The sequence below is a fragment of the Simochromis diagramma genome, unplaced genomic scaffold (genome assembly GCF_900408965.1).
Source record: "Simochromis diagramma unplaced genomic scaffold, fSimDia1.1 OVJJ01000304.1, whole genome shotgun sequence".
NCBI classification, from domain to species: Eukaryota; Metazoa; Chordata; class Actinopteri; order Cichliformes; family Cichlidae; genus Simochromis; species Simochromis diagramma.
Window position 1 is genome coordinate 13,804,792 of NW_024387030.1, and position 23,148 is coordinate 13,827,939.

Consider the following 23,148-nt stretch of genomic DNA (forward strand, 5'->3'; position numbering starts at 1 on the left):
GATTTCATGAGAAAGAAGATGTTGAATATTATCAGGATTGCGACTTATAAATAGATGTTTCTATAAAGTCAATCTAGATTCACTGGAGCCACTTTATTGGTTACACCCCCTTCTGTCTTCAGATCTGCCTTCTGATCCTTTGTGCTACAAATTCTGTGCTTTGGTGATGTTACAATAATATCAATGCTTTCATTAGACGAGGACAATACAGTCTGTTGTGTGATTTTTTATTTTTTTATTTTGTGGAAAAAAATCATTAGCAATGTGAATGTAAAAGTATATGGATCTATACTGGTAAATGGACTGGTTCTTATATAGTGCTTTTATACTCTGAATACGTCTGAGTAATATGAAAGCCCATTTTCGCCACTAAAATAAAAATAGTTTTTTAAAAATCCGTAACTCAAAATTGAGCGAAGTTATTAACCCGAAATTTTGAGAAAAGTAACTCGAAATTTCGAGTTGGCTCTGCCAATCACTAATCTATGTGACTGGCATTGTTTTCTTGTTATCCGGAAGGATATGGCTCAGAGGAATGTGCAACAAATTAGCGCTTTCGAGAGTACGTTTGCTGATAGTAACGCCATGTGATTCAGCTAATAACACAAGTCATTTGTGAAGCCAAGCTGAAAATACTCAGCAATTTGTGCCTTAATGACTGGCTGTAATACCGGTAGTTTAGCTGTAGCATTTGTAGCTGAGGGCTTCAGCTTCCGGGTAACAAGGAAATGACGTCATTCACATAGATTACTGCTCGGCAGCGCTAACTTGAAATTTCGAGTTACTTTTCTCAAAATTTCGAGTTACGGATACTTTTTTTTTTGTGGCGGAAACGGGCTTCCATAGAGTAACAACTTGCTCATTCACTAAAGCACTTGTTTCTACACGCATTCATTTTAAAAGAGAAGATGCTGAATAAACAAACATAAAACAAAAGGGCAAGTGTGCCATGTCTAGTTTTGTAATCCTGTGGCAAAGGTTTCTCCTGGTTAGTTGCTGTTTTAAGCTACCACTGTAGTAAAGGTATTTATTTGGAATTTTGTGAAAATAATTGTAGAATAAATAGTATTAAACACATGAAAGGGTGAAAAAAGTCAACTCCGAATCATCGGTAGGAAGGAACATTTTATTCACAAGTACTGTAAAAGTAAAACACAAGCTGCCATATTGTACATTTATACACAGGGTCTGAAAATCCTATACAAAAACAAAGGTATTAGAAAATATGGGTTTTGATATGAAATATGACCTTACATATAATAATTTCTTGGAAAAAAGGTCTTGGTTTGGTAATAGTTCTTTAATTCATGAGCATAACCCCACATTAGTGAACACACAGAAATTATTGTAAAAAATTAGAATGGTAAAAAATGGAGTAGAAATCATTCTTAAAAGTGAATAAAAATCTCATGCAGCATCTTCAGAGAGGGCCTGAGATAGTCCATCTTTGTAAAACAAAGAAAACAAAGTCGTATTTGTCATAGATATAGAAGTCAAACACAGCAAGATACGTCAAAGCCAGTCTGTTTTTCTGAACAATCATTTTCACCAATCATCTTTTTTGTCTCCGTGTCAGCTGTTTGAGTCATAAGCACATTCTGGCAGCCATGAAGAGCTGATGCCATGATTGATTTTGCTAAATAATGCCGCAATCTTTTGCTTTTCACTGTATCGTTTCATGGAGAAATTCTGGAGTCTTCGTTTGAGACATTAGATCAACGTCAATAATTAGTAGATTAGTAGAGTAGGGACAAAAGAGAACAAACTAGGTGGTTGCCCTTACTCGGTAATGAGGTTCTTATTGTAGTTGCAGTAAATGTATTGGAATGCATAGAGCTGAGGCTTGGTAGCACTTAAAAAAGAAGTAGTGTCTAACAGACTGGCTGACTTGTGCTCATCAGTGCTCCTTTTTATTTTACAGTATATAAAAAGCCCCCAGTCAAAGCCCATTTAGAGAAATAGTGGGCTCACTGATGGGCACCGGTAGAAGTGTAACCAGTCATCATATGATCATTGTAGGTGAGTGGAGGGAAGGTTACGTTGCATGACCACATACTGAGGCACCAGAAAGAATGGCTGAATCAAGAACAATCACTTATCGTCCATCACAGTGCCCCTCTGATTGATATGTTTTGGCTTAAACTTTTATTTTAGTGAGATAAACACGGGCAAGCACAGTTTGAATAAACTCTCCTTCCCACAACAAAACTGCTGCTCTACCTAAGTGCATCCACTGAGACCCACTTTGAACAAGGCAACTGGAGGAGAAAAAGAAACATTCACTCTACCCTGCAAGCAGCTTTCACAGGACAGCTGGCAGGAGATGAGTGATGACAGCAAATACAGTCCTTGATGAAATAACATAGTCCAGTTTGAAAATTTAGAAAACTACAGAACCAGAGAGTTAACATAAGGCGCAGGAGGCTGAATGATCATGGATAAAATGCTGACTGAGGTTTGAAACAAGAGAAAAGGCAGTCTGGGAGAGCAATAACATTAGCTTATTGCTTTTTTCTTTTTACTTTATTTTTCCCCATAAAAAGGACATTTGTACACATCACATATTCATTTAATACACTATACAATGGAATATAAAATATTTTTCTTAAAAGCAATATGTTCAGGGATACCTGAACATATACCTGCGCCATAGGAAAAATAACGACTCGAAACAAAACAATAAAAAAGGCACTTCCAGGTGTTGTTCATTGACTCTTGAGTAGGTGATGGCCACTGCTTTGCCATAGAGGCAACAGCGTTTGTGCTCATGTGTCATTCCTCTGCCGTGTCCTGGTAATGAGGCACTGTAGCTAGGTGGTCAAGATTTCCTCTGTTTACATGTTAAGATCCACTCTCATCTCACTTCCGTCTTTTGCTCTTCTTCCCAGGGACTTCTACACACTGACTGCTACATTTCATCGTTCTTTTTCTTCTCACTTCCATTTCCTTTCCTTTCCCGCTCCTACTTACTTTTGTCCTCAGACTTCGACTTCACGTAGCCCCTCCTGAGTGCCAGGTGTTGACATGCTGATGTCAAAGCACGTCACCATCATGACACGGGCCTTGCACAGGTTGACGCAGAACTCCAGCTCCTCTGTGGCCTGTGTCAAGGCCTCCAGATACTCTGGAGATTCTTTATCCAAATTCTGGTCCACCTCAACTGTTGGAATGAGGAAAGCAGGATCTAGTTACATTGTCTGCTACCAAAGTTTATTTGTCATCTTACTCTCAAAGGAAGTGACTTACACTCTCCTATCCACTTGCTGGGGTCCATCATCAGTCGGGCCTTCGTGTCTTCCAGCTCCTCCAATAACACTTGATGCTTTGCCCTCACTTCCTTCACTTGCTGTTGCCTTCTCTCAAGCATCTTCAGCTTACTGTTAAAATACAGCAGGCCCTGAGGGGAAAAAGACAGATTATACTGATTTAAGTAACTATCAAAAATGCAGTTAAAAAGTTCAAAAGGTTGCAATACATTAAAAAGGGAAGCTATCAGTAAACTTCATTGATAAACGTGAAATAAAGTCAAACAGATAATATACTGCTTGTATGTCACATTTGGCTCGCTGGTAATACAGTCTGTGCTGCTTTTAATTAAACATCGGTTTCTCTGAAAAACGAGCTCACCTTGTCAACGTCTTGGAATGGTTGCTGAACACGGGATTGGAAAAAAACCAATAAAACAAGTTAGTGTGTTGGACAAGACAGAGTGTTATATATTAAAACATATTCTGTTTGCAGTGGATTTTAACTGGAATTTTGTAATAGGTGCAAAAAACAGTAAAAGAACTAAATTGACATTGATGATGAGGAGAAAAGTAAATCAGACTACCTCCTGTCATTGATTTCATATGTATACGTTTAAAAAAAATCCCCCTCCAGCTGCACTTCATGGAAACAGTTAATGACCCAGGAGGAGTCAGCTATGCAGACTGCTCAGTGATGACTGCTGTCATTGAGTTGATTTGGGTCGGTGTCAGGTGTCCTCGCAATCATCGCACATTCTCTGACCAATCTTTTCACCGCAGTCTTCTTTTTCGTTTTTACACCCCACCGTATCACCATCACATTCACCAGTGAGGCGAGTAATCAGTCATACTCAGACCAATTAACCCTCATTGGTAATTGCCTACTGAACTCTTGACATTCCCAAGGAGTGCTGCCAAAATACCAAGCACTGGGAATCTGGAGACGCAGACATTTTAACTCCAGGATTTGCCACAGAGCTGGCTGAAGGTCAGACGTCTGGGACATATTATTCCTGTCCTGTTCTTTAAAAAGAAGCTGGGGAGAAGGGAGCTAAGAAATTCCCACACTGCAAGTCAGTGTGATTGTATCTTAAAGGATGTATGGCATTGATGGTGCAGATGCAAAATGCTGCTAAGGCTTAGCAAGTGGGATTTACACGGCATCAACCCAGACTTCACTTTACCCAAAACAGGGTTCAGAAAGATGAACCACTAAACCAGCAAAACAAGCCAGCTGTGACCTGTGTCTGCTCACCTCTGCGGTTTCCTCCTGACGGCGCCTTTGGAGCCGTTCCACATCGTCGATCTCATACACCTTGATCTCAAAGGGTTCCTTCAGTGGTCCAGACATAGGAGGCAAGTCCACCCACTGACCTGCTGTGCTCACCTTCTTCCCCAGAGATGCTGTGTCTGGCAGGGGTGCTGGGATTAGCCGTCTTCTTTGGAAGCCTAAAGCACCAGGCAGACAGGCACCAATTAGATTGCTAACATACAACAGCAGCATTTGCTAGGATCTATAGAAAAATATATATAAATCCCACTCTGAGATATAAAGTGATGCAAGGCTTTACAGTGGTTGGCTGAGCTGTGGCGACTGCATACTTATAAGAGTTTCATGAGATATGTGGATTCAAAAGGTTGGTTTATCCTACATGAATTGAAACAGTTATACACGAGACAATGGCCTACATAAAAATCCCCATGTTCAACTCTTATTTGATCAATACACAGATCAAAGATGCCTTGTCTGAAACATTCATTAACGTTTTTCGCATTTACTCTACGTATGAATTATGCATGCTGCTGATTCAGAAGGAAACAAAATCCGATGAAATGCCCATTTGTGGTTGTAATAACAATGGATCCACAAATTTATGGTTGATTTCCTCTGAGACAGCACATATTTATTACTCGGGTGTGTGCCACGAAATGTATATCACAATATTTGTGAATATTACCCATTTCTAGATTACTTGTAAAACCCCCAAATCCCAAATTAGTTTCTCACCGTTTGCTCTCTTCTTGGGATACTTGGAGCTCTTTGCTCTCCCTGAAGATGAGAAGCCGCTCTCGCTCATAGAGTCGTGGGCAGAGGAAGCGCTGCCTGTGGCTTCACTGTCACGGATCATGCTTTCATATCCGCTGCTGCCACCGCTGTGGTAGAACAGAGCTGTGCGTCCCATCGCCGGAGGTAGCTCCCCGCTCAACACGCTGCTGTTGTCACTGCCGTGGCCACTGCTGTAGCGCTGAGGCCGCCTGGGTGCTGTGATTTTACTGTATGGAGAAGGCAGCATGGCTACTGGGGATTTGTCATCACTCACATTCACCCCGCTGTCATTCCCACTGTCTGAGTCTGCTGAAGCTTTCACGTGTTTTCCTGATATGTTGCCTGTTGCCAGTTCACTCACACGGCTATTTGCAGCTCTAATGGCCTGCTTTGTGCCCATGATAGTGCCTCTTCCAGGCTTGCTGGTGACTGCAGCGGTGGTCCGAGGAGCCGATGTCCGTCCAGAAGGAGGGAGGTTGGCATTAGTGTTTCTGGTAGATGGGGCGGCCAAAGACTTTGTGGAGGAGCTTAAGCCCTTGGAGCTGTTGGCTGATAGTGAACGTGCCTTAGAACCATTAACAGCTCCCAATGACCTAGGATTTACAGAAGCTTTTACCTGTCCAGGTTTGCTGACATTTCCTCCACTTGGGGAGGATGGACAGGAAGCAATAGGAGCGCTGGATGAATTGGGAATACCGAATCGCGAAATGGACTTGCTTGATTTGCTACTACTGCTGCCAAGACTTGCCCCACTGTTCTCTCTACTAAGCGCAGCTCTGGAACCTGATAAGGACAGACTTTCACACCTTTCCAATGATATCTGACTGCCATAGTGCTGCCCCGCCTCTCCTCTAGGCCCTTTGGCCTTCAAACTGGAGGTAACTTTGGCCGTGTTGAGGCTGGAGGTTTTGAAACTGTCTACTCTGTGGCATACCTCAAGCTCATCTTCTGATACAGCCGCCCTCGCTCCATAGGTCCTTCCTGCCTCCCCATATGCTGTCTTTAAGGCACTTTGGGGCAGCAGTGTCTTCGTTTTATGGTCAAGACTGGATTTTCTCACTGGAGGAGGAGGAGGCATGGTGCAGTCGGGTTTAGCGGAATTGCTCGCTTTCTGTGAGTTGGCCTTGTTTTTCCCCAGAGAGGAAAATTTAAGGCTTGTGGCAGATGCAACAATATCTTGGCTTCCCTTGTAGTCCGTGGTGGAATGAATGACGGGCACTGTTCCCAGGGTGGTGGCACCTCGTCTCAGCTGAGGCATTTTGCTGGGTGGATTCCTGCTGGCTGATTTCTCACAGCCATCAACCACCCTTTGGGCTGAGGTAGACCCCTGCACATTGGGAGAGCGAGGTACACTGTTGGTGTTGCTGGACGTTTTGCTGGAAGGGATGCCACTGGGGGGATTTCTGAGAAATTTGCTGGTATTGCTGGAGTCAGAAAATTGAGGTTCAGAGTGGTTGTCAATGCACTTCCAAGGATCTTCCTGTTTAACCTCTTGCCTTAGTGGCTCTCTACTGCTGCTGCTGCTACTGCTGCTGCTATGAGAGATAGATGAGGTAGGTTTAATCTTCCTGGGAAGACTGGAGTGGACTATAGTTGGGCCCTGTGGGGAGGAGCTAAGCGAGTGAGCTTTAGTTATTTTAGATGTAAATTTTAGGGAGCCTTTTGCTGATTCCGGTGATGGGGGGCACTTTGTCAGTGACAGCTTGCTTGAGGCGGCGCTATCACTGTCTAGTTCAGAAAAACTAAATCCGCTGTCATTTAGGGAGTTCTTGGCATTTCTAGGCGAGGAGACACAATTAAACATATCCAGGGAGTCAAAGTAAACGGTGGCCTCTGGGCCCATGTGTTTGGCCTGTGGAAGGAAGACGTCTGTGGAATGAGCCCCTTCACTTTCCAAGGTGCAGACACTAACCTCACTCAGCCAAGAACTGATAGATGAACCTCTGCTGTCTATACACGCCATTCCTCCCTCCTGAGGGGCTGTGACCACTGAAATGTTCACCTCTGACCCTCCAGCGGCTGATGTGTAGGCATCGAATTCATCATTGATGCTACTGATGATGCTGACAGGTCGAGAACCAGAGGCCAGGGCCTGAAGAGAGCAGTCACTGTTAAAGCTAATAATGCTCGATGGCCGGCCTTGATCTACTATACTGCCTATAGATAGCTCCTCCACCACAGTGAACACCAGCTCATCCTCTCCGTTCAGCTCCACAGGCTGCTGCAGGGTGACGGTCGCTCTAAGGATGTCCCGGTCCAGACATCTTTCCCTCAACGTCGAGCGTACCTGGCACACCTCCACCGGAGCTCTAAGTAAAGGCGAAGTGCACGGATCCCTTCTTTTCGCAGCTTGGTGGCTCATTCCCACAGGTGGCATTCTGGTGCTTGATCTTTCCTCATTGTCAGTATTTTCTCTCTGCTGTGAAGGAGGCGGGGCTGGCTTTGGCAAGGATTTCTTGCTGGAGTAAATCTTCTCTCTCACCACAGGTTCAGTAGGTGGGGTAGCGGCAGGTGCCAGTTTGTTTGCACTAACCTTGTTTTCTGAAACCAAGGCCTTCTCACCATCAGCCCTGGTCCTGCAAACATTTTGAACACTCTCTGATGGTACCCTTTCCACAGGCATGCATTGCCTCTTGGCACTGTCAACTTTAGATTTGGCACTGGGACTGCAAGATGGCTGCGGGGGGACCAATTTAGGAGATTGTTTGGGTGAGATACCCTCTTGGTTGTAAGAAATATTTGCTACAGTCTTTGGTGAAACAGAGCTTTGGCTCTCTTTAGATTTGTCCATCTTGGGGCTAGCCTGGGATCGTTTTCCCTCCCCAACAAAAGCAGTAGGTTCTTCACTGCCGTCTATGCACTCAAGCCTCTCTTGCAGTTCAGCAAATGTGTTGCATTTAAAGAAATGGTCTCTGTCCAGAGGGCCCTCTTTTGCAGACTTCTTCTTGTTCAGAGAAGGGATAATTGGAACAAAGGCAGGTGGGCCTTCATTGTCACTAAGCTCCCTGTCTGAGATTGCAGTTCCCCCAGGGCCCACATAAATGACAGTATCACAAGACTGCTCACTACTAGAGGAGTATTCTGGGTCACTGAGCAAACAGGGCAGGTCTGGGTCCAGGGCTACTGTCCGAGGGTGAAAAGGCCTGAGGTGGGGGGGCCTCCGGATCCTCCCTTCCTCACACGAGCTTTCACCTCCAGATGAACTAGATGCATACTGCAAAACCAAGTTAGAACAGAGTAGAGATCTGTAAATGATCTCACAAAATGATAAAAGGAAAATTAACATAACAGACTTTGCAATTTACAAAATCACTTTAATTCTTATAATTTAGAGCAGATTCATATCTTACTAGTTTGCAGCAAAATCCATTTCAGAGCATATTTTAATTCCTATAATATTACCGGTCAATATTTATCTAGAGGTTAAAAGTGCACATCAATAGCCCCACAGAAACTAATGTCAATAATGCAAATTGTTGTCTGCGGCCTGCATCATAATCATAATGGGGACTAAATAAATACATGCTGTCATTTCACCTAATTATCCAGAGCATATATTTCCCTAATCTAAGGGAATACATCACACACTTCCTTAGGCGGTGGTATTGATTACATGATTATGTGCTGAGGAGCTGAGAGAAACTAGCTCTGACTTACTGCACTAATAATATTTCATTTGTGGGAGCATTAACACATTCATTTGGGTAATAGCTCCAAAATTACACGAGGAAGACAAATTTAAGGACTTTAATAATGCTGTGATTTATGATGAAGGTAATTAAAGTTACGCATGCACATTAGGAATGTAATTGCTACAATAGCAACACTTAATGATGAAATAATGTTTAATAACGATTACTCTTCATTTATCATTTATAAACAATGAGCAACATTAAATGGAGCTTTATTAAGATTTATAAGGATTATAATAAGTTCTTAAATTATACAAATGCATCGTTAGTGGTGTCACTGGAATTTCATATTGCTTGTTCATCGGTTTATCAGTGTGTTACTGCACATGTTTACGCGCCGTACCTTAGATTTCTTCTTTCTCATTCGGTGGATCCGGGATGCCAGCTGGATAGTGGTGAGCGAGTCAGCATAGTTGGCTGGGGAATCTGAGATGTGGGCAATCATAGTTGTTCTGCAGTTGATGTTGCCAAGGGACTCCCTCAGCAGCATTGTCAGTTTGCTGTCTCTACAGGGAGCATTTACATTGTTATTAGCAAACAGCCCAGTAATATTTTACTGGGGCAGGCACGTTAAATCCTCCGAGCTGAAAAACACTCCCAAATGACAAGTCATTAATCTTTTCATACTTGAGTAACTACAATATAATCTTGTGCAACCCCAGTGAAAGCTGTTGTGCAGCTAACTAAACAAACTGAACAGTCGCACAGAAAAACCTGCAAGGTTGACAACACATGCGGTGACTTGCCTGAAACAATTAACATATAGATACAGTTTCTTGGAAGCTAAAACGCAGCCGACTCTTAAAACCTCATGTTGGTGTTCTCACCTGTAGGGTACATGCTTCGCTCCATTTGTTAAAGCCATTATGACGTTTCCCAGTGCATTCAGGGAAAGACACAAGCCTCCTCCTCCATCTCTGCTTTTACTCAGGACCTTTTCGCAGCTCCCCAAGTCGATAAGGTGCAGCCTGCTTCGTCCACCCGACACTGCCAACGGCAGAAGAAGAACCAGGTGAGCAAAACAGACACTCCCTATGTGGAGTAAGTTGCCTGTACAAAGTGCCCTGATGACAGGAGTGGCATAGCTGTGTTTGAGCTGTCTGGATTATTTATGAGTAAGACTGCAGCCAGACTGCTAAACCTCCACCAGATGTGTAACTCATGGCAACAAGGAGTCTCCTTTGGTGAGACACGTAAAACGAGAGAATCTACTGACAATTAGAAACACAGTCCCCCATCGAATAATTTAAAAATGCAGACAGGGCGAATGCCAGCGTCTGTCCTTGTAAATCACAGAGCTACACATTTTCCTGTTGGTGATTGATGTTGTTCATAAACCAGCAGGCTTTACTTACTCTTAACCACAATGTATTACAAGCATGCAAATACATTTCTGTTTTGCAGAGACCAGAATGAATTCATCAAACGCAAAAAAGAGCCTGCGATTTTCCATTAAAAGCTAAAGTGCGATCAAATCCACTTAGCCATCTAAAGAGCTTATGTTTTTTAAAAAAACCCAACAACAATTAGTGATAATTAATGGAGGCACCTGTTAATCTAGATTATCTTGTATTTTAGTACTTTTTAGAGCAAGTGTGGACTTCATTCACTAATCTGGCTGCTTGCGCATGGTTCACTCTATAATTTTCTACTATAAATTTGTAGGGACAACTTTCTGGTCCTATGCTGCAGGGCAGTAGTAATGCAATAATACTAACTTCCCCCTTTTCCAGTCTTCTCCATGCGGTACTGGTAAATGTGCAGTGTGAACAGCATGTGGGAGTTCCGTCGCTCGTCCTCATCAACATTCGGTCTGCTGGTGCTCCGGGCAGCGATGGCTGCATCTAAGAAGAAGGCGGCTTTCTCAGCAGTTGGGGCACGAAGCTCACTCTGGTTTTGAAGCTGAAGGGCGGGAAAGGAAAACCAGAGAATAAGGTCAGGGTATCCGAAAAAGGACTGATGTTTAAAAGAAAGAGAGACAGAGAGAAACGAGAAAGAGAAGGTAACCAGTTAATTGGACCCTGCCACACATTTCTTGCCCATTAGATTGGGTCTCAGGGGCTATTAAAACAGCAGATATGCACACAGTGGGAGGAGGATTAGGAGAGGTAATAGTGGAGCAGGAGGCAGGGGCTCTTCACCTCAACATGATGTGATGATGGCAGTGGTGGGATACAGAAGGAAAGGAAGGAGGAGGCAGAAGAGAGAAGGCACACATAGCTGCTGAAGGAAAGCGCAAGAGGGAGATTCATAGTACTGCACACCCTTTGAAGTTAGAGTCCATGCATATCCCCCAAAAACAACATCTGACAGAAACACCTGTGAGAGCCTTCAAACATACAGTCACAACCCCCCTCTGCTATTCCCACTCCCACCACACACACACACACACACACACACACCCAGTAATACTTCTATGGCGTTATAGAGGGCTGACACTAATACATCAGTAATAGATGCTGACGGATGCTGACAGAAGAGTCAATACAAAGGTAAGAAGAAAGCCATCAATACCACAGAAGGGTTGGGTAGAAAATATAAAGCAAGGGTTTTAAGAGCAGGTAGGGTAGGAAGTCACGGGAGATAAAAACACACACACACATATATATACACACATTGCACTCGAAGAACTTTAAACATCTTTGAGGGAAAAAAAAGAGCTAGAGCCTAGACAGTAAAAGATCGATACTCAGTCAGACTAATATTTTATAACTCACAGAGAGACTGAAAGGATCAGTGAACAAAGAAAAAGTGGAGAGATGGAACACTTCTCACCTGAGTGCCACAGATGGGATCCTCTCTCAGGTGGATTCCCGGGGATTGGCCTTCCTGCAGGCTGCCGGACGACACCTCAGACAGCAAGTCCTTTAGCTCCTCATCTTTTCCAAAGATTTCCACTGCAGACACGCGGACTGAGAAGCGCGTGCCCGTCTTCTCCTTGCGCTCGTTGATGAGCTTGAAGAGCCAAGAAATGGCACAGGGCACAATGCCTAGGCTTTGAGTGGAGCTGTCTTTGCCAATCATGGTGTATGTCTTGCCTGAGGATGTAAGAAAGGAGGGGGGATAAAAATATTGCCTTGTGTGTGGAAGCCGGCTGCACTCACTATATGTTCAAAATCAAATTGCTTCTTTTATCAACCTGTCTGAAATAGGCCTGAAGTTCACAAAGAAATAGGCACTGGCATTGGATATTTTCTGAAGGGTTATTCTGCTAAACAAATGGTGCTGAAAAAAAATTAATAATGGCAGATGTGGAGGATTTGAGGTAATATTCGGAAAGGCAAAAATAAAATAATAATAACTTTTTTCCTTTAAATCAAATGCTAATCCAGGGACCTGTTCCAGACACAGCCATTCTGCACAGAATTACAGAAACTGGAAACAGCTGCATGAGAAAAGCAGGCCCTTCAGCCTAAGAACACTGGCCAGGCCAATTACTAAGATTTTAATTACAGACTGAGCCCTGAAGCCTGAATGCAGCACTTTACCCCTCACCCCCACACCAGACTCACTATCCATTCCTTTTCCTTCAATCACCCATTCCTTGACTCACCCCAGTGCACCGCTAAGCCAATTGTGGACATCAAGTGTAGCTAACAAAGAGCAATGAGAGTTTTCTTTGGCTAACAAAGGCACTTCTCTAATGTGTTGCCAGTGGAGAAGCTTACCGAGCTTTACTTGGCCAAAGCAGAAGATGCAGCCGTCTGCACCATTCACCACAGATTGGATGACCTCAGCTACTGTCCCTGAGCACACCTCAGCCTGTGGAAAAACACAAAGAGACAGGCCCTTCACAGTCAGTTTGCAATTCGAGGAACACTGTAAAACAGGCACAGTGAGCATTTGGCATTGCTTACACCAATTCATGTTATTAGTTTCAGTATTTTTCATCATTCAAGTGCGTGTGTGTTTGTTTGTTAATGTCTGTTTCCGTGTCTTGCATGTCGAGGCAATCTGTTTCAGCAGAGGTCCTCTGGGGCAAGGCTTCAGCAGCAAAGGCCCCTTCCCATACATCACACAGCAAACAAGACCTCTAACAGCAGAACAGCTTGTTGTTACTGTTAGCCACCAGCAGTGCTGCCCCAGCAGCACAATCTAGCAGCTTGGCCTCAACTATGTAGCAGAAACATTTAGTCTTTAGCCATCAGCAGCTTACTTAATTTTAAAAAATTGCTCAAAGTAGGCAAAAAATCGGAGGTTTTTCTGGATATCCTACACAGGTGATGACATCCTACACTCTGCTGTCATAGTTATTTAGAGTTCGCTGCACCATGGCGACATGCAAACAATACTTCAGATTACCGTACCTTAGATTTTCTGTTAATTTTGTCTTTGAGCAAAAACAGATTGAGTCATTCTCTTAAAAGATTTTGGTGTTTGTCTTAATATGAGAAGAGAGCAAATCTGATCCGCTCCTAAGTCACATGTACTAAACATACTGTATATCTGACCTTTGACTTTGATCTCAGCACTTATGTGTGCTGTGTCTTCCAAATGGCTGAGGTTAGATATAGCTGTCCTATGAAAGGAGTGGTTAGATATAAGTGGAGTGGATTCAAATCATTCCTTAGAGGGCTTAAAAGCCCAGCTGTTAGGCCCATGTTGCTAAGAATGCCCCTTGACCCAAGAAAGGCATTTTTTTCTCTAAGCCTCTGGTCACACCCTGCAAGTATAAAGACGTCCCTTTGCCCTTGAGAGGCTGAATTCCCTGATAACAAATAGAAAAATAGCTCTCTTGCTCTAATACACACACACATACACAAACACTGGCCCTTACTTGTGAAGCATCCTGGGTAAAAACAGCATCAAAGGCAAATATCTTTGGGACGGCCACAGTGGCGGATCTCCTGTGCCCTGAACTAGAGTGTGGGCTGGACGCGGGATCGTAGAGGGTCAGCTGCTTCTTCCTACTGTCTACTTTCAAGAAAGACTGAGACTCTGAGGAGTCTGCAGCCTCCAGAGACGGACAGATACGCATCATCACTTTCACCTAAAGCAACATCAAATAAGCAAAAAGAGAGAACAGCAGTGTGTTAGAAATTGAGATGGCACAAAAACACGACAAAAAGACAGACATTTTGATTATAGTGCACTAAGCGAAGAGACGGGAAAAACATAAGGCAGGCATTCAATATAAAAGTTGCAAACTGAAGGTCCTTCAGCGTTTGTGCATTAAGATCACGTTCACTTTGTCAGAGCTGATGGACACTGAAAGTTACCATGGAAACTCTCCCTGGGTCAACACATTGGCTAATGGTGTTAGTAAAAGGCAGCAAGGTGAGTATTGAAAGTCACAGCTGAAAATGTTAGAAATTGGTGTGTGTGCAGCTCCCTGCTGGGGGATTATCCCACTAGAGATTGTTTTTTCTGGACCAGGAACAGCTCACCAGCGTGGGAGTGCAGGAGCATATGCCCCCCCTGCCTGTTGTTCCACCTCCTAACTCTCCTTTTTCTCTCCTTTCCCTCTATTGCCTGCAAAACGACTTGCCGTCAAGGGACCCACCCTGCTATATTCTGAGACATATTGTATTTATAAAATGAGCGTAGATTCTTAACACCTTCCCCAGGTCAACATATAGATCTTGATGCCAACATGGTACGTTAAACATGATCGCATCTTGCATCTAAAGATGTTGATTCACTAACATGCCCATTCATGCCTTGTGGTAGGACCTCTTTTACAGACAATCTATGTCTCTAATGCATAGATGCACAGTTTGTGGTTTGCGTGGGTGTGCTTATGTGTGTCAGGCTATATGACACCTCTTTAGAAATTCTGACATCTCTATATTCCTTTACAATCTGATGGTCAGATAGCGCCACTTCTATTTCTCCAAAGGCTCTCTGGAAATATATCTGTGACTGACAGGGAACAGAAATGGCTCTTTGGATATGTTTAGCAGTCTTTAGAGTCCCTGTCAACTCCCAGAGTATTTAGTGCTGCGCCTAACATTACATCAGCTGAATTGCTTCTGTCCTACAGTATACATGACAGGGAACTCAATCCAGAGTCATTTTAAAGCTTGTTGAAAAAGTACCTACGGTGCCTCTCAGGCACTGAAATAAAACCCTTAAAATACAACCAACTCTCTTCCCTTTTTGACATAAGGCTGCTTTGCTCAGCTCAGGACTCTCCACCATCTTCACGCCTACACAAAAGGACCATTCTTCCCTGACTCGTATATTAATATTGCTACAGATATAGACTCCAGCACTCACAAACAATGTGGCTGGAAAACCCTTTCTTTCAGTGAGTGAATTCATCTTGGATACCCCAGGCCAAGTGCAAGCACTCTTTATACTCCACAGGGGACTCTTGTTGTGACTGACAAGTGCATATGTTGAGTGAATTACATTTGCTATGTCATTTAAACAGGGCTTCCATATATGACAACCACATGTCTGTCCACCAGACAGAGGCTACCAAGTGAGCTAATGTCCCTGTTTTATTTACGTTGGCAGAGATCAGATAGTGGAGGCCACAGAGGATTGGCTGTAGTATTTTCACACCTCGGACTCCGTGCTAATGGCCCCTGGTTCCCTGTCCCTTGATCCCCCACAAAATCCATTAGTGAGGCTTGGCATGACTCCGTCCACTCAGCTCCTTACACCTGAAAGAACTGTGTCTAGGTCAAAAGTGGAGAAGTGGAAGTGACCCACCTACACCTGATTGGAAACATTGATTGAATTCGAATGAAACAGATCCGGAGAAGCCGTGAAAGCGACTGAAAATGTTATTTCACGTGCGATTCCACAGGTGAAAGAGAGGCAGACAAACCAGGAAAGCACACGGATCTGTTTACTTTACTATAAGAAAACCTGAAAATCTGTGCAAGCAGACTTGGAACAATATCATAAAATGTCATAAATCCTGATCTCCCGTTGAAAACCAGCTGCTTAAACGGCACAGATGGATCATATACATCAGGTGTGAGCTTGAGTAGGCTTGTTAATAGCACAGGTTTTTTATGAAGTCCCCGTGTCAATGGGAGATTTACAATATGTGGCAAAATTTCAACCGTCTGGATACCTGGCAACAGAAGCGAGCACTTCCTGTCCAGGTGGGATCTAATCTTGTTAGGGGACTTCTTCTGCTTTATAAATACAGGACGCCAGCTCAGACAAACAATACCCAATAAACCACAAAGGAAGAGAGATGTGTTTATACAGCTTTGTTTAATGACTGCTCTATCGCTGGCAGCCTGACTTTCAACACTGCACACTGCACCTAAAATGGAATTAGGAGTCTTGATGCTAACGTGACCACAGATTGGTGAATTATAGTTTTTACTGTCTTTTCTGTGTTCACAGAGAGGAATGCTGGTCACACAAACTGAGTGAATTCATGACATTCCAGCAGGCTTATCTGGCTGCATCTGCATGGACTGGACCAGACAGCACGCTGCCTGCAGACCAGTCTGTCGCCACTCTGCATTCAACCCTCCAAATAGGGGTTTGTGTGTATCCATAAATGTTGGCACACGCAGTTCTGCAGGGCAAGGGAGGAAGGGAATGGTGGCTTATGAGAGCACGTGTTGTATAGCTGTTGTGCATTAAAAGCATTCTGTCTCTGGTGCCTCTGTGTGTGTCTTTTCTCACCTTTCCCATCCCTGGATTTTCTTTCACTTTGGAAACAGCACGGAGCAGACATGGTGGGGCAGGGGGTGGCGAGACCTGCAGGATACCGCTGAAGTTGGTCGGGTAGATGGAGGGTTCTTGCGGGTGAAGCAGGGAAGGCAGGTTTTTCTTCCGCTTGGAGGAAAGATTCAGCTTCTGAGCTGCCCTGGAAGTGGGAAGAAAAAAAAGCCTTGAAAGTAAAGCTATACTTAGAAAACTACCAAGCTGTAAAGTTAAGCAAATCCTTTTTCTTTCTCTCTCAGGTAATGTTTTCTTGAGGAGGTACCCTACCAAGAGGTTATTGATTTTAAATGTCTACCTTGACAAAAACCACACGCTAACACTTTAACATAAAGGTCAACAATCTGCTCTTAGTCTGCCAAAGTAAACAAAGTCAGGAGGTGAGTTACACTATGCCACCACTCCCAACCCTTCTCCACTCTAAAAATGCTTTTCCCTCAATTCCCAACTCATACTCCCATACCAAGAAGGATAATGTTTCAGCTCTCGACTTAAACTAAAAGTGGGATTCTCTTACACCTTTATGTTTTTATACAGAACAGCTCTCTAAGACAAATGGTCACCAGGTTCTCTGCTCAAGGGGACCAGACGCAGACTGTAAAGCCACAGGAAATACATGCACTTATTTTGATCAAACACAGCAAAAAAACCTGTCGTGGATGTGACAGCTGAGGACTGTTGAAACACTTCCCTCTAGCACATACTTGTGTCCTTCTCTGCTAATCATTGCAGCTAAGCCATGATGACAGCATCATTTGGGTGGCTGTGACTCAGAAGATGGAGCAGATGATCTACTAATAAGAAGTTGTGGTTCAATCGCTGGCTGCATCCCAATGTATCCTTGGGCAAGATACTGAGCACTGAGGTTCTCCTGATGTGTAATTGTTAGCTAGAAAAGCATTAGAAAAGACCCATATTGTTTTAGTATTTGAGACAAACCTACCACATGTATGTATTTTGGAAGTTGTAAACAACCTCGATAATCAGATGTTAGTTTAGTGATATCTAGATAGTCACATGACAGTTCTGCTGATACCAAACAGAACCCAGTTCTGTAAGTGAATTGACCTTTTTCACAGTTTAAATTCCGCTGTCATTCTGGTCTCTTTTCAAAGTCGAAAAGATCTCCATAGAACAATCAGGAGGAGTCATTCTTTTTTGTGCAAACTTCTTCAACTTTATAGGCAACACCAATATCTCTGCCTGGCCTGCAGGGACCCCGGTCCAGGTGGTTCGAGTTTTTGCTTTGCCCTAGATCAGTTAACACACACCTCAGGCAGTAATTCAAGGTCAGTAAGGAAAGTAATACCCAAAGGTAATTCAAATGCACTCAAATGGGTTTCATTTAAGCAGTCAGATTTCAGAGAAGTACGGGGAAGACAAAGGGCCGGTTGTCAACATGAAGGGAAGTGTGGCGCGGAGAATTAAGGAAGACCTGAAGTTGAGAATAGAATGTGAAAAATCTGCATAGCAAGGCTTTTGAGGAGAGGTAGAATACATAGAGAACGTGAAAAGGAGAAAAGAGGAAATCTGGAGTACAAAAAGGAACAGATCCATGTCCTGGTGAGTAGCATTTTTCTAAAAGGCCAGCCTGAGCTCATTAGCTGTGTTCTGGGCTCCTCTGGACAGGACTAGGTGGGCTGCTGCCAAAAACAGAACCCCCCTCTCGTCCCTATCTCCTTGTATCCTGGAGTGACAACCCACCCCGCTTCCTCTTCTCCACCCCCTCCCCTCTCCACTGTACACCCCCTGCAGTGACAGCCCAAGAGCACAATCAGCGAACACACTGCTTGCTGATGGAATAATTATTGCATCCAAGAAGACTACAGGAGAAGCCGCTCCCCGGGGAGCTGCCTATGTGTGATAGCATGCGAGACGGATCGTGTGACACGGAGTGAGATGGAATAGATGAATGCGAGATGGAGAGAAAGAAAGGGGAAACTATAGCAGAGTACACGTGGCTGCGCGAGTCTGCGAGTGTGTACGCGCATTTATGAGAGGCATCCGCAGCACGTTCATTCAAGATAAATCTACCCTGTCCCTCTGTCTCTCTCTGCCTCTCTCCCTCTCTCACCCCTCACCTCATTCTCTCTTCTCTTTGAGTTTAGACAGAAATCAAGCAGCACCCATAGAGTTGCATAGAAAAAAAGCCACTCCACTTCATTTATAATTGTTTTGACCAGCGAGTAGCGTTCACAGCCCAAAGCTGCGATTGTAACCTTGAGCTTTAATTCATGCAACACAATGACAATCAGTGCACATGTTCATGAATGGAAGGTGAGGGATGATTATGCTAGGGCTTTGTTTTTTTCAACACAGTCACACGTACACAGGTAAACTGCTTGTCTCTCCCCACCTCTCCCTCCCACGTCCTCTCCTTTCTCTCTCCTCTCCTTACACAACTATATGATCAGTCATTGGGAAAAAAAAGAGAGAGAGGCAGTGAAGAGAGGCTCAGATTTCTTTGCCCACAACAGCTTGTCCACCTGTTCACTCAATCTCAATGCTAATGAAGCTGTTTTCCTTCACAACTTTCTCTAAAATGCTCAAAGGAGACTCTATATGTATGAGGAAGCGAAGCCCGAAAACACTTGAACATACACTCATGCTTTATGAATTCTGTTGAATGTTAGAAAAGTGAGCCAAAGCTTCCCCCCCCGACATGCACACATTGTGAGATACTTACAGCTCTTTCCAATCCATTATCTAGTTTATGCTCATAGTCAAAAAACAGGCAACTGATAGAGTTCGACTTTGCTGTCCTTGTCCGTGTTGTCACTTTTCTCCATTATTTGCACATTTGCTACGCCGGCACGCTCAGCAATTACACAGCGAGGTGGGGTTGCTTGCTACTCAAGGCACAGAGGTCCTTTTCGCTACGATCATCAACGTTCCACTTAATTTCACAGAGGCTTGTGAGAAGCTCGGGGGGCAAAGGGAGAGCGACGAGTGGGAGGCGTGGGCGTCATAGTAACTGAATGGAACAAGCGGCAGGTGGGGCTGGGTGGAGGTGGGCAGGCAGGATGAGTGCCCTTCAGGAAAACCAGTAGGTGCGCAGTGAAGGTGTAATCCAGAGAGTTTCTTAAGAGAAGGTGAGGACGAGGTTAGGTGGAGGATGTGCACCTCCTGTGTTCATGCACTACGAAAGCATCTCTAACTCCTTGCGTGTCTCCATCACCTGCAAAAGTTCAGACGCAGTTCAGAAACCGCAGAAACTTGGCTTGTCCTCCGACTCAGTTTTACTTTTTCTTCACATCCAATTCTTCAGTCATCCCATAGGCTGCTTTTTTCCCCCTCATCCAGTTAATCCACCGTACTTGTCTGCTGTGAGTGGTTACAGATCCTTATGCCTCGGTCCTTCCCAGACGCTCTACTGCTTACAGGCAGAAGGCAGGGAAAATAATCAGCGCTCCTGGCTGGGCTGCAAGATTTCCTTGAGTAGCTGAGAATGAGAAGAATTCCTGCTCCTGTTCCACCTCTTAGTCCTTCTCCTGCAATCGGAGAAATTCTGGCAGCTGTCCTGCCGTGTCTCTCTCTATTTCTCTTTCCCTGGCTCTCTCTCTCACACACACACATCCACACACACACACACATTCCCTCCTCTCTCCCTGCCTCCCACCTCTCCCTCTCTCTCTCCCTTTCTTTCCTCAGCCCAGCCCCTTTTCCCTCCGACTGCCAGACGAGGTGTCAGCGCTCGATTGCTGGCTGCTTGCGGCGCAATTTGCGAGTGCTCTCTTTCTCTCTCTCTCTTTCTCTACCCACACGCACACACACACTCACTGTCTCATTCAGCCTTCTGCACAAACACACATGCACGCACCCCACCACACGTCACATGAATAGTTAATGCATGCAGGAGCCCTCTCTTCTTTTAGGGTCCCACACTTCAAACAGATTTGGTTAGTATGCCTACAGTGTATGCATCCATGAGCCCGAGACTACATGTGTGTTCCTGTGTTTTTGGGGTAGCATGTGTACACTACATATTTGTATTATTTTATTTATTTTTTGTCGTTGCTAACAGATGTAATTAGCCGGAAGAATGAGAGCGGTATTAATCATAAGGAGCGAGACAGGATAAGGAAGGATGTACTTAAGAGGAGAAAAATGGATTTCTTCAATGAATGATGCTCTGACTAAACTGGAAAGCTGAGGGAGATTAAAAAAAACCAAAACAAAAAAAAGAGGACAGAAAATGAACAAATGACTTCTTAGAAAGGCAGATTTATGCTGGCCGCTAAGAGAGAACGCAGTCAGTCAATGGTCAAGGGTAAAAAGGGGAATGAAAGCATGTGAGTGGGTGAGCGCTGGGGTGAGAGTACCCTGTATTCCCTGGGCTGCCAATTTACCAGTAAGCCCTCTCAGCCCCCCCAACCAGCCAGTCTTGTTTGAAAGGCTGCTACTTTGGCTGCAGAGTGCCTACTACAACATATCGGCAAACAGAGTGGGTGTGAGACTTGCCAGATGAAAGTACATGCAGCACAAAGCTCTATCGGCTCCTCTCCTTCTGACACAGTGCCCCTTATATGAACTCTGCTGGATTAAATTTGAAGGCAAACAATAAAACCAACACCACCTACATTTTTCGTACAGTAATAAAGCTGTTTGATATATCACATAACCTTTTCCTTCTTCCCTTTCTGCCCTTCCATAGCATGGTTACCTTTGCTTTTCTGCAGTGTTTGCGTTTCTGAGGTGGGCTTATTTTAAAGTGCTAGGACTGTCTCCTAACAGAGTTCTACATGCTTCACCACCATCGAATCCCTTTGAGCAATGATTGGCAACAGATGATGAGTAAAAGACAATACTAATGTCGGCATTGGTCACTCTGACAGTGCAACCGGTAATTATTCTCATCCCTACTGCTGCTACCACCAGTGTGCTTTTCACTGTTATACATCAAACTGACATAAAAATAGGGGACAGCCACAGTTGGAACTATCCTGATAGTCTTTCAGCTCCATCACTGTCTTCTTATGAACAGACCTTAGGGACAGATAATCAGAGTAATATATATAAATGAGCTGAAGCAAGACAGATGTAAAATCAAGAACCCTTTAAATGAAAAGGTCTCCCGGTGCCTTTGTTCGAGAAAGGACATGTAGATTTCGTCCTTTACCTAAGGAGGGAGTGAGAGCGAGGGAGGAGCGGAGGTGGTCAATGGTGGCACGACAGAGAAAGAATGGTTAGGCTGTATTTTCTGACTAGATTCAAAGCTTCACTGTAGCCTGTCAATAATGTTCCCAGCCTTTTTTCTTTGCTTTGTCAAATTAACAAGAGAAATTCCTCTGACCCAGAGAGACATTAGTTGGTGCGCCCATTAGCTTGTTTGTACAAATTTGTCTCTGCTCTCCACGCCAGCTATACAGCTCTTTAGGTACCTCTTTTCTGTGGTTAATTACCATGTTGGCCGCATTTACTATCCTTGACACTTCCTTTCTGTGAATCTCCTTTTTCCCCCCTCTGCAGACAAGATAAGGCTGCTCTGGCCATTCATGCGCGGATCAGATCACTCAGTCTGATATGAGACTGCTTTACCCGCGCCACCCCACCCACAGCGAGTCTCCCACTGCTGCTGATTAGCAGGCTGGCATAGCTCTTCACGAATGGGAGATGGGAGTACTGGGGCTACAGCCAGCTTCAACACCATGCAGTGATAATGACTACGGCACAATGAGTTCACTCGCTCACTGGTTGCTAGAGACACTGAGAATTTACCCCATACCAGTGATGGCATTCGTGAGACTTTCTCTTTAGTTGAAGCCGATATAGCCATGTTGCTGTTGTATATACTGAGTATTTTGCCCGCACCATAAATGCCAAATCAGCAGATGGTCATGATTGAACTGGGCTGGATGTCTGTTGATCTATATCAGAGCAGGTACTGTGTTTTTGAGTCAAAAGATAATCATTAGGAAACCTCCCCAGAGCTAAAATCAGTACAGGCTGTCTTATTGATGGGCTGCCCTTGACATGATCAAACAGCTCTCTGCCCCAAAGGTGTGGGGGTATAACATAAATCTACTGTCTGTAGGAGAAATACAGACTTAGTTCTGTTAAAGCAAGAGCACCAGACCGAAGTTTTGTGTGCAGGCAGACATCGCTGTGTGGTTTTCTCTTTGCCAAATTTTAGGTAGGATTAAAGCAAATCTGCATCTCTGCACTGGCCTCGCGGTCCCAGGTCACCCACAGCCTGACCCAGCCTTCGTTAAACTTTGGCAGTGATTAAGTGACCATGACATCAGCCTGTGAACACACACACATGCATACACACACATTCATACGGTGTGCAGACGAGAGGAGGTGATGTCATCCTCTGCCAACCAGCACTGGCAGCGAGAATGCCCACCCAGACAAGATTTACTAACAAGGTCAGGATGCCGATCATTAAATGAGACAAATGCTTCCATGCCATAAAAGCTTCCTGAGAGTTCATCCGTTGTAGCTGTATTTCAGAGGATTAGAAAAGACCCTTTGACTGCCCTGTGAAGCTGTAAGTGTCACCATCTTTCAGATGTGGAGT

General features: G+C 44.2%; 1 protein-coding gene across 3 annotated transcripts in view; it reads right to left on the reverse strand.

Moving 5' to 3' along the window:
• Positions 1 to 1,105: 1,105 nt before the first annotated feature.
• kif26ab (kinesin family member 26Ab) overlaps positions 1,106 to 23,148 on the reverse strand; it is a 67,300-nt gene continuing 45,257 nt past the window's right edge. For 2 of the 3 annotated variants that reach the window (XM_040042023.1, XM_040042024.1), the window contains exons 5-16: positions 16,587 to 16,770; positions 13,765 to 13,977; positions 12,656 to 12,749; positions 11,763 to 12,025; positions 10,706 to 10,889; positions 9,815 to 9,974; positions 9,331 to 9,493; positions 5,257 to 8,509; positions 4,504 to 4,697; positions 3,628 to 3,651; positions 3,247 to 3,397; positions 1,106 to 3,160 (exon numbers count right to left, since the gene is read on the reverse strand). In XM_040042023.1, the coding sequence (XP_039897957.1) occupies positions 2,979 to 3,160; positions 3,247 to 3,397; positions 3,628 to 3,651; positions 4,504 to 4,697; positions 5,257 to 8,509; positions 9,331 to 9,493; positions 9,815 to 9,974; positions 10,706 to 10,889; positions 11,763 to 12,025; positions 12,656 to 12,749; positions 13,765 to 13,977; positions 16,587 to 16,770 (5,065 nt within the window). In that variant the 3' untranslated portion in view covers positions 1,106 to 2,978. Of the gene's footprint in view, positions 3,161 to 3,246; positions 3,398 to 3,627; positions 3,652 to 4,503; positions 4,698 to 5,256; positions 8,510 to 9,330; positions 9,494 to 9,814; positions 9,975 to 10,705; positions 10,890 to 11,762; positions 12,026 to 12,655; positions 12,750 to 13,764; positions 13,978 to 16,586; positions 16,771 to 19,311; positions 20,223 to 23,148 lie in introns of those variants that run through there. The other variant, XM_040042025.1, reaches the window with a different exon arrangement.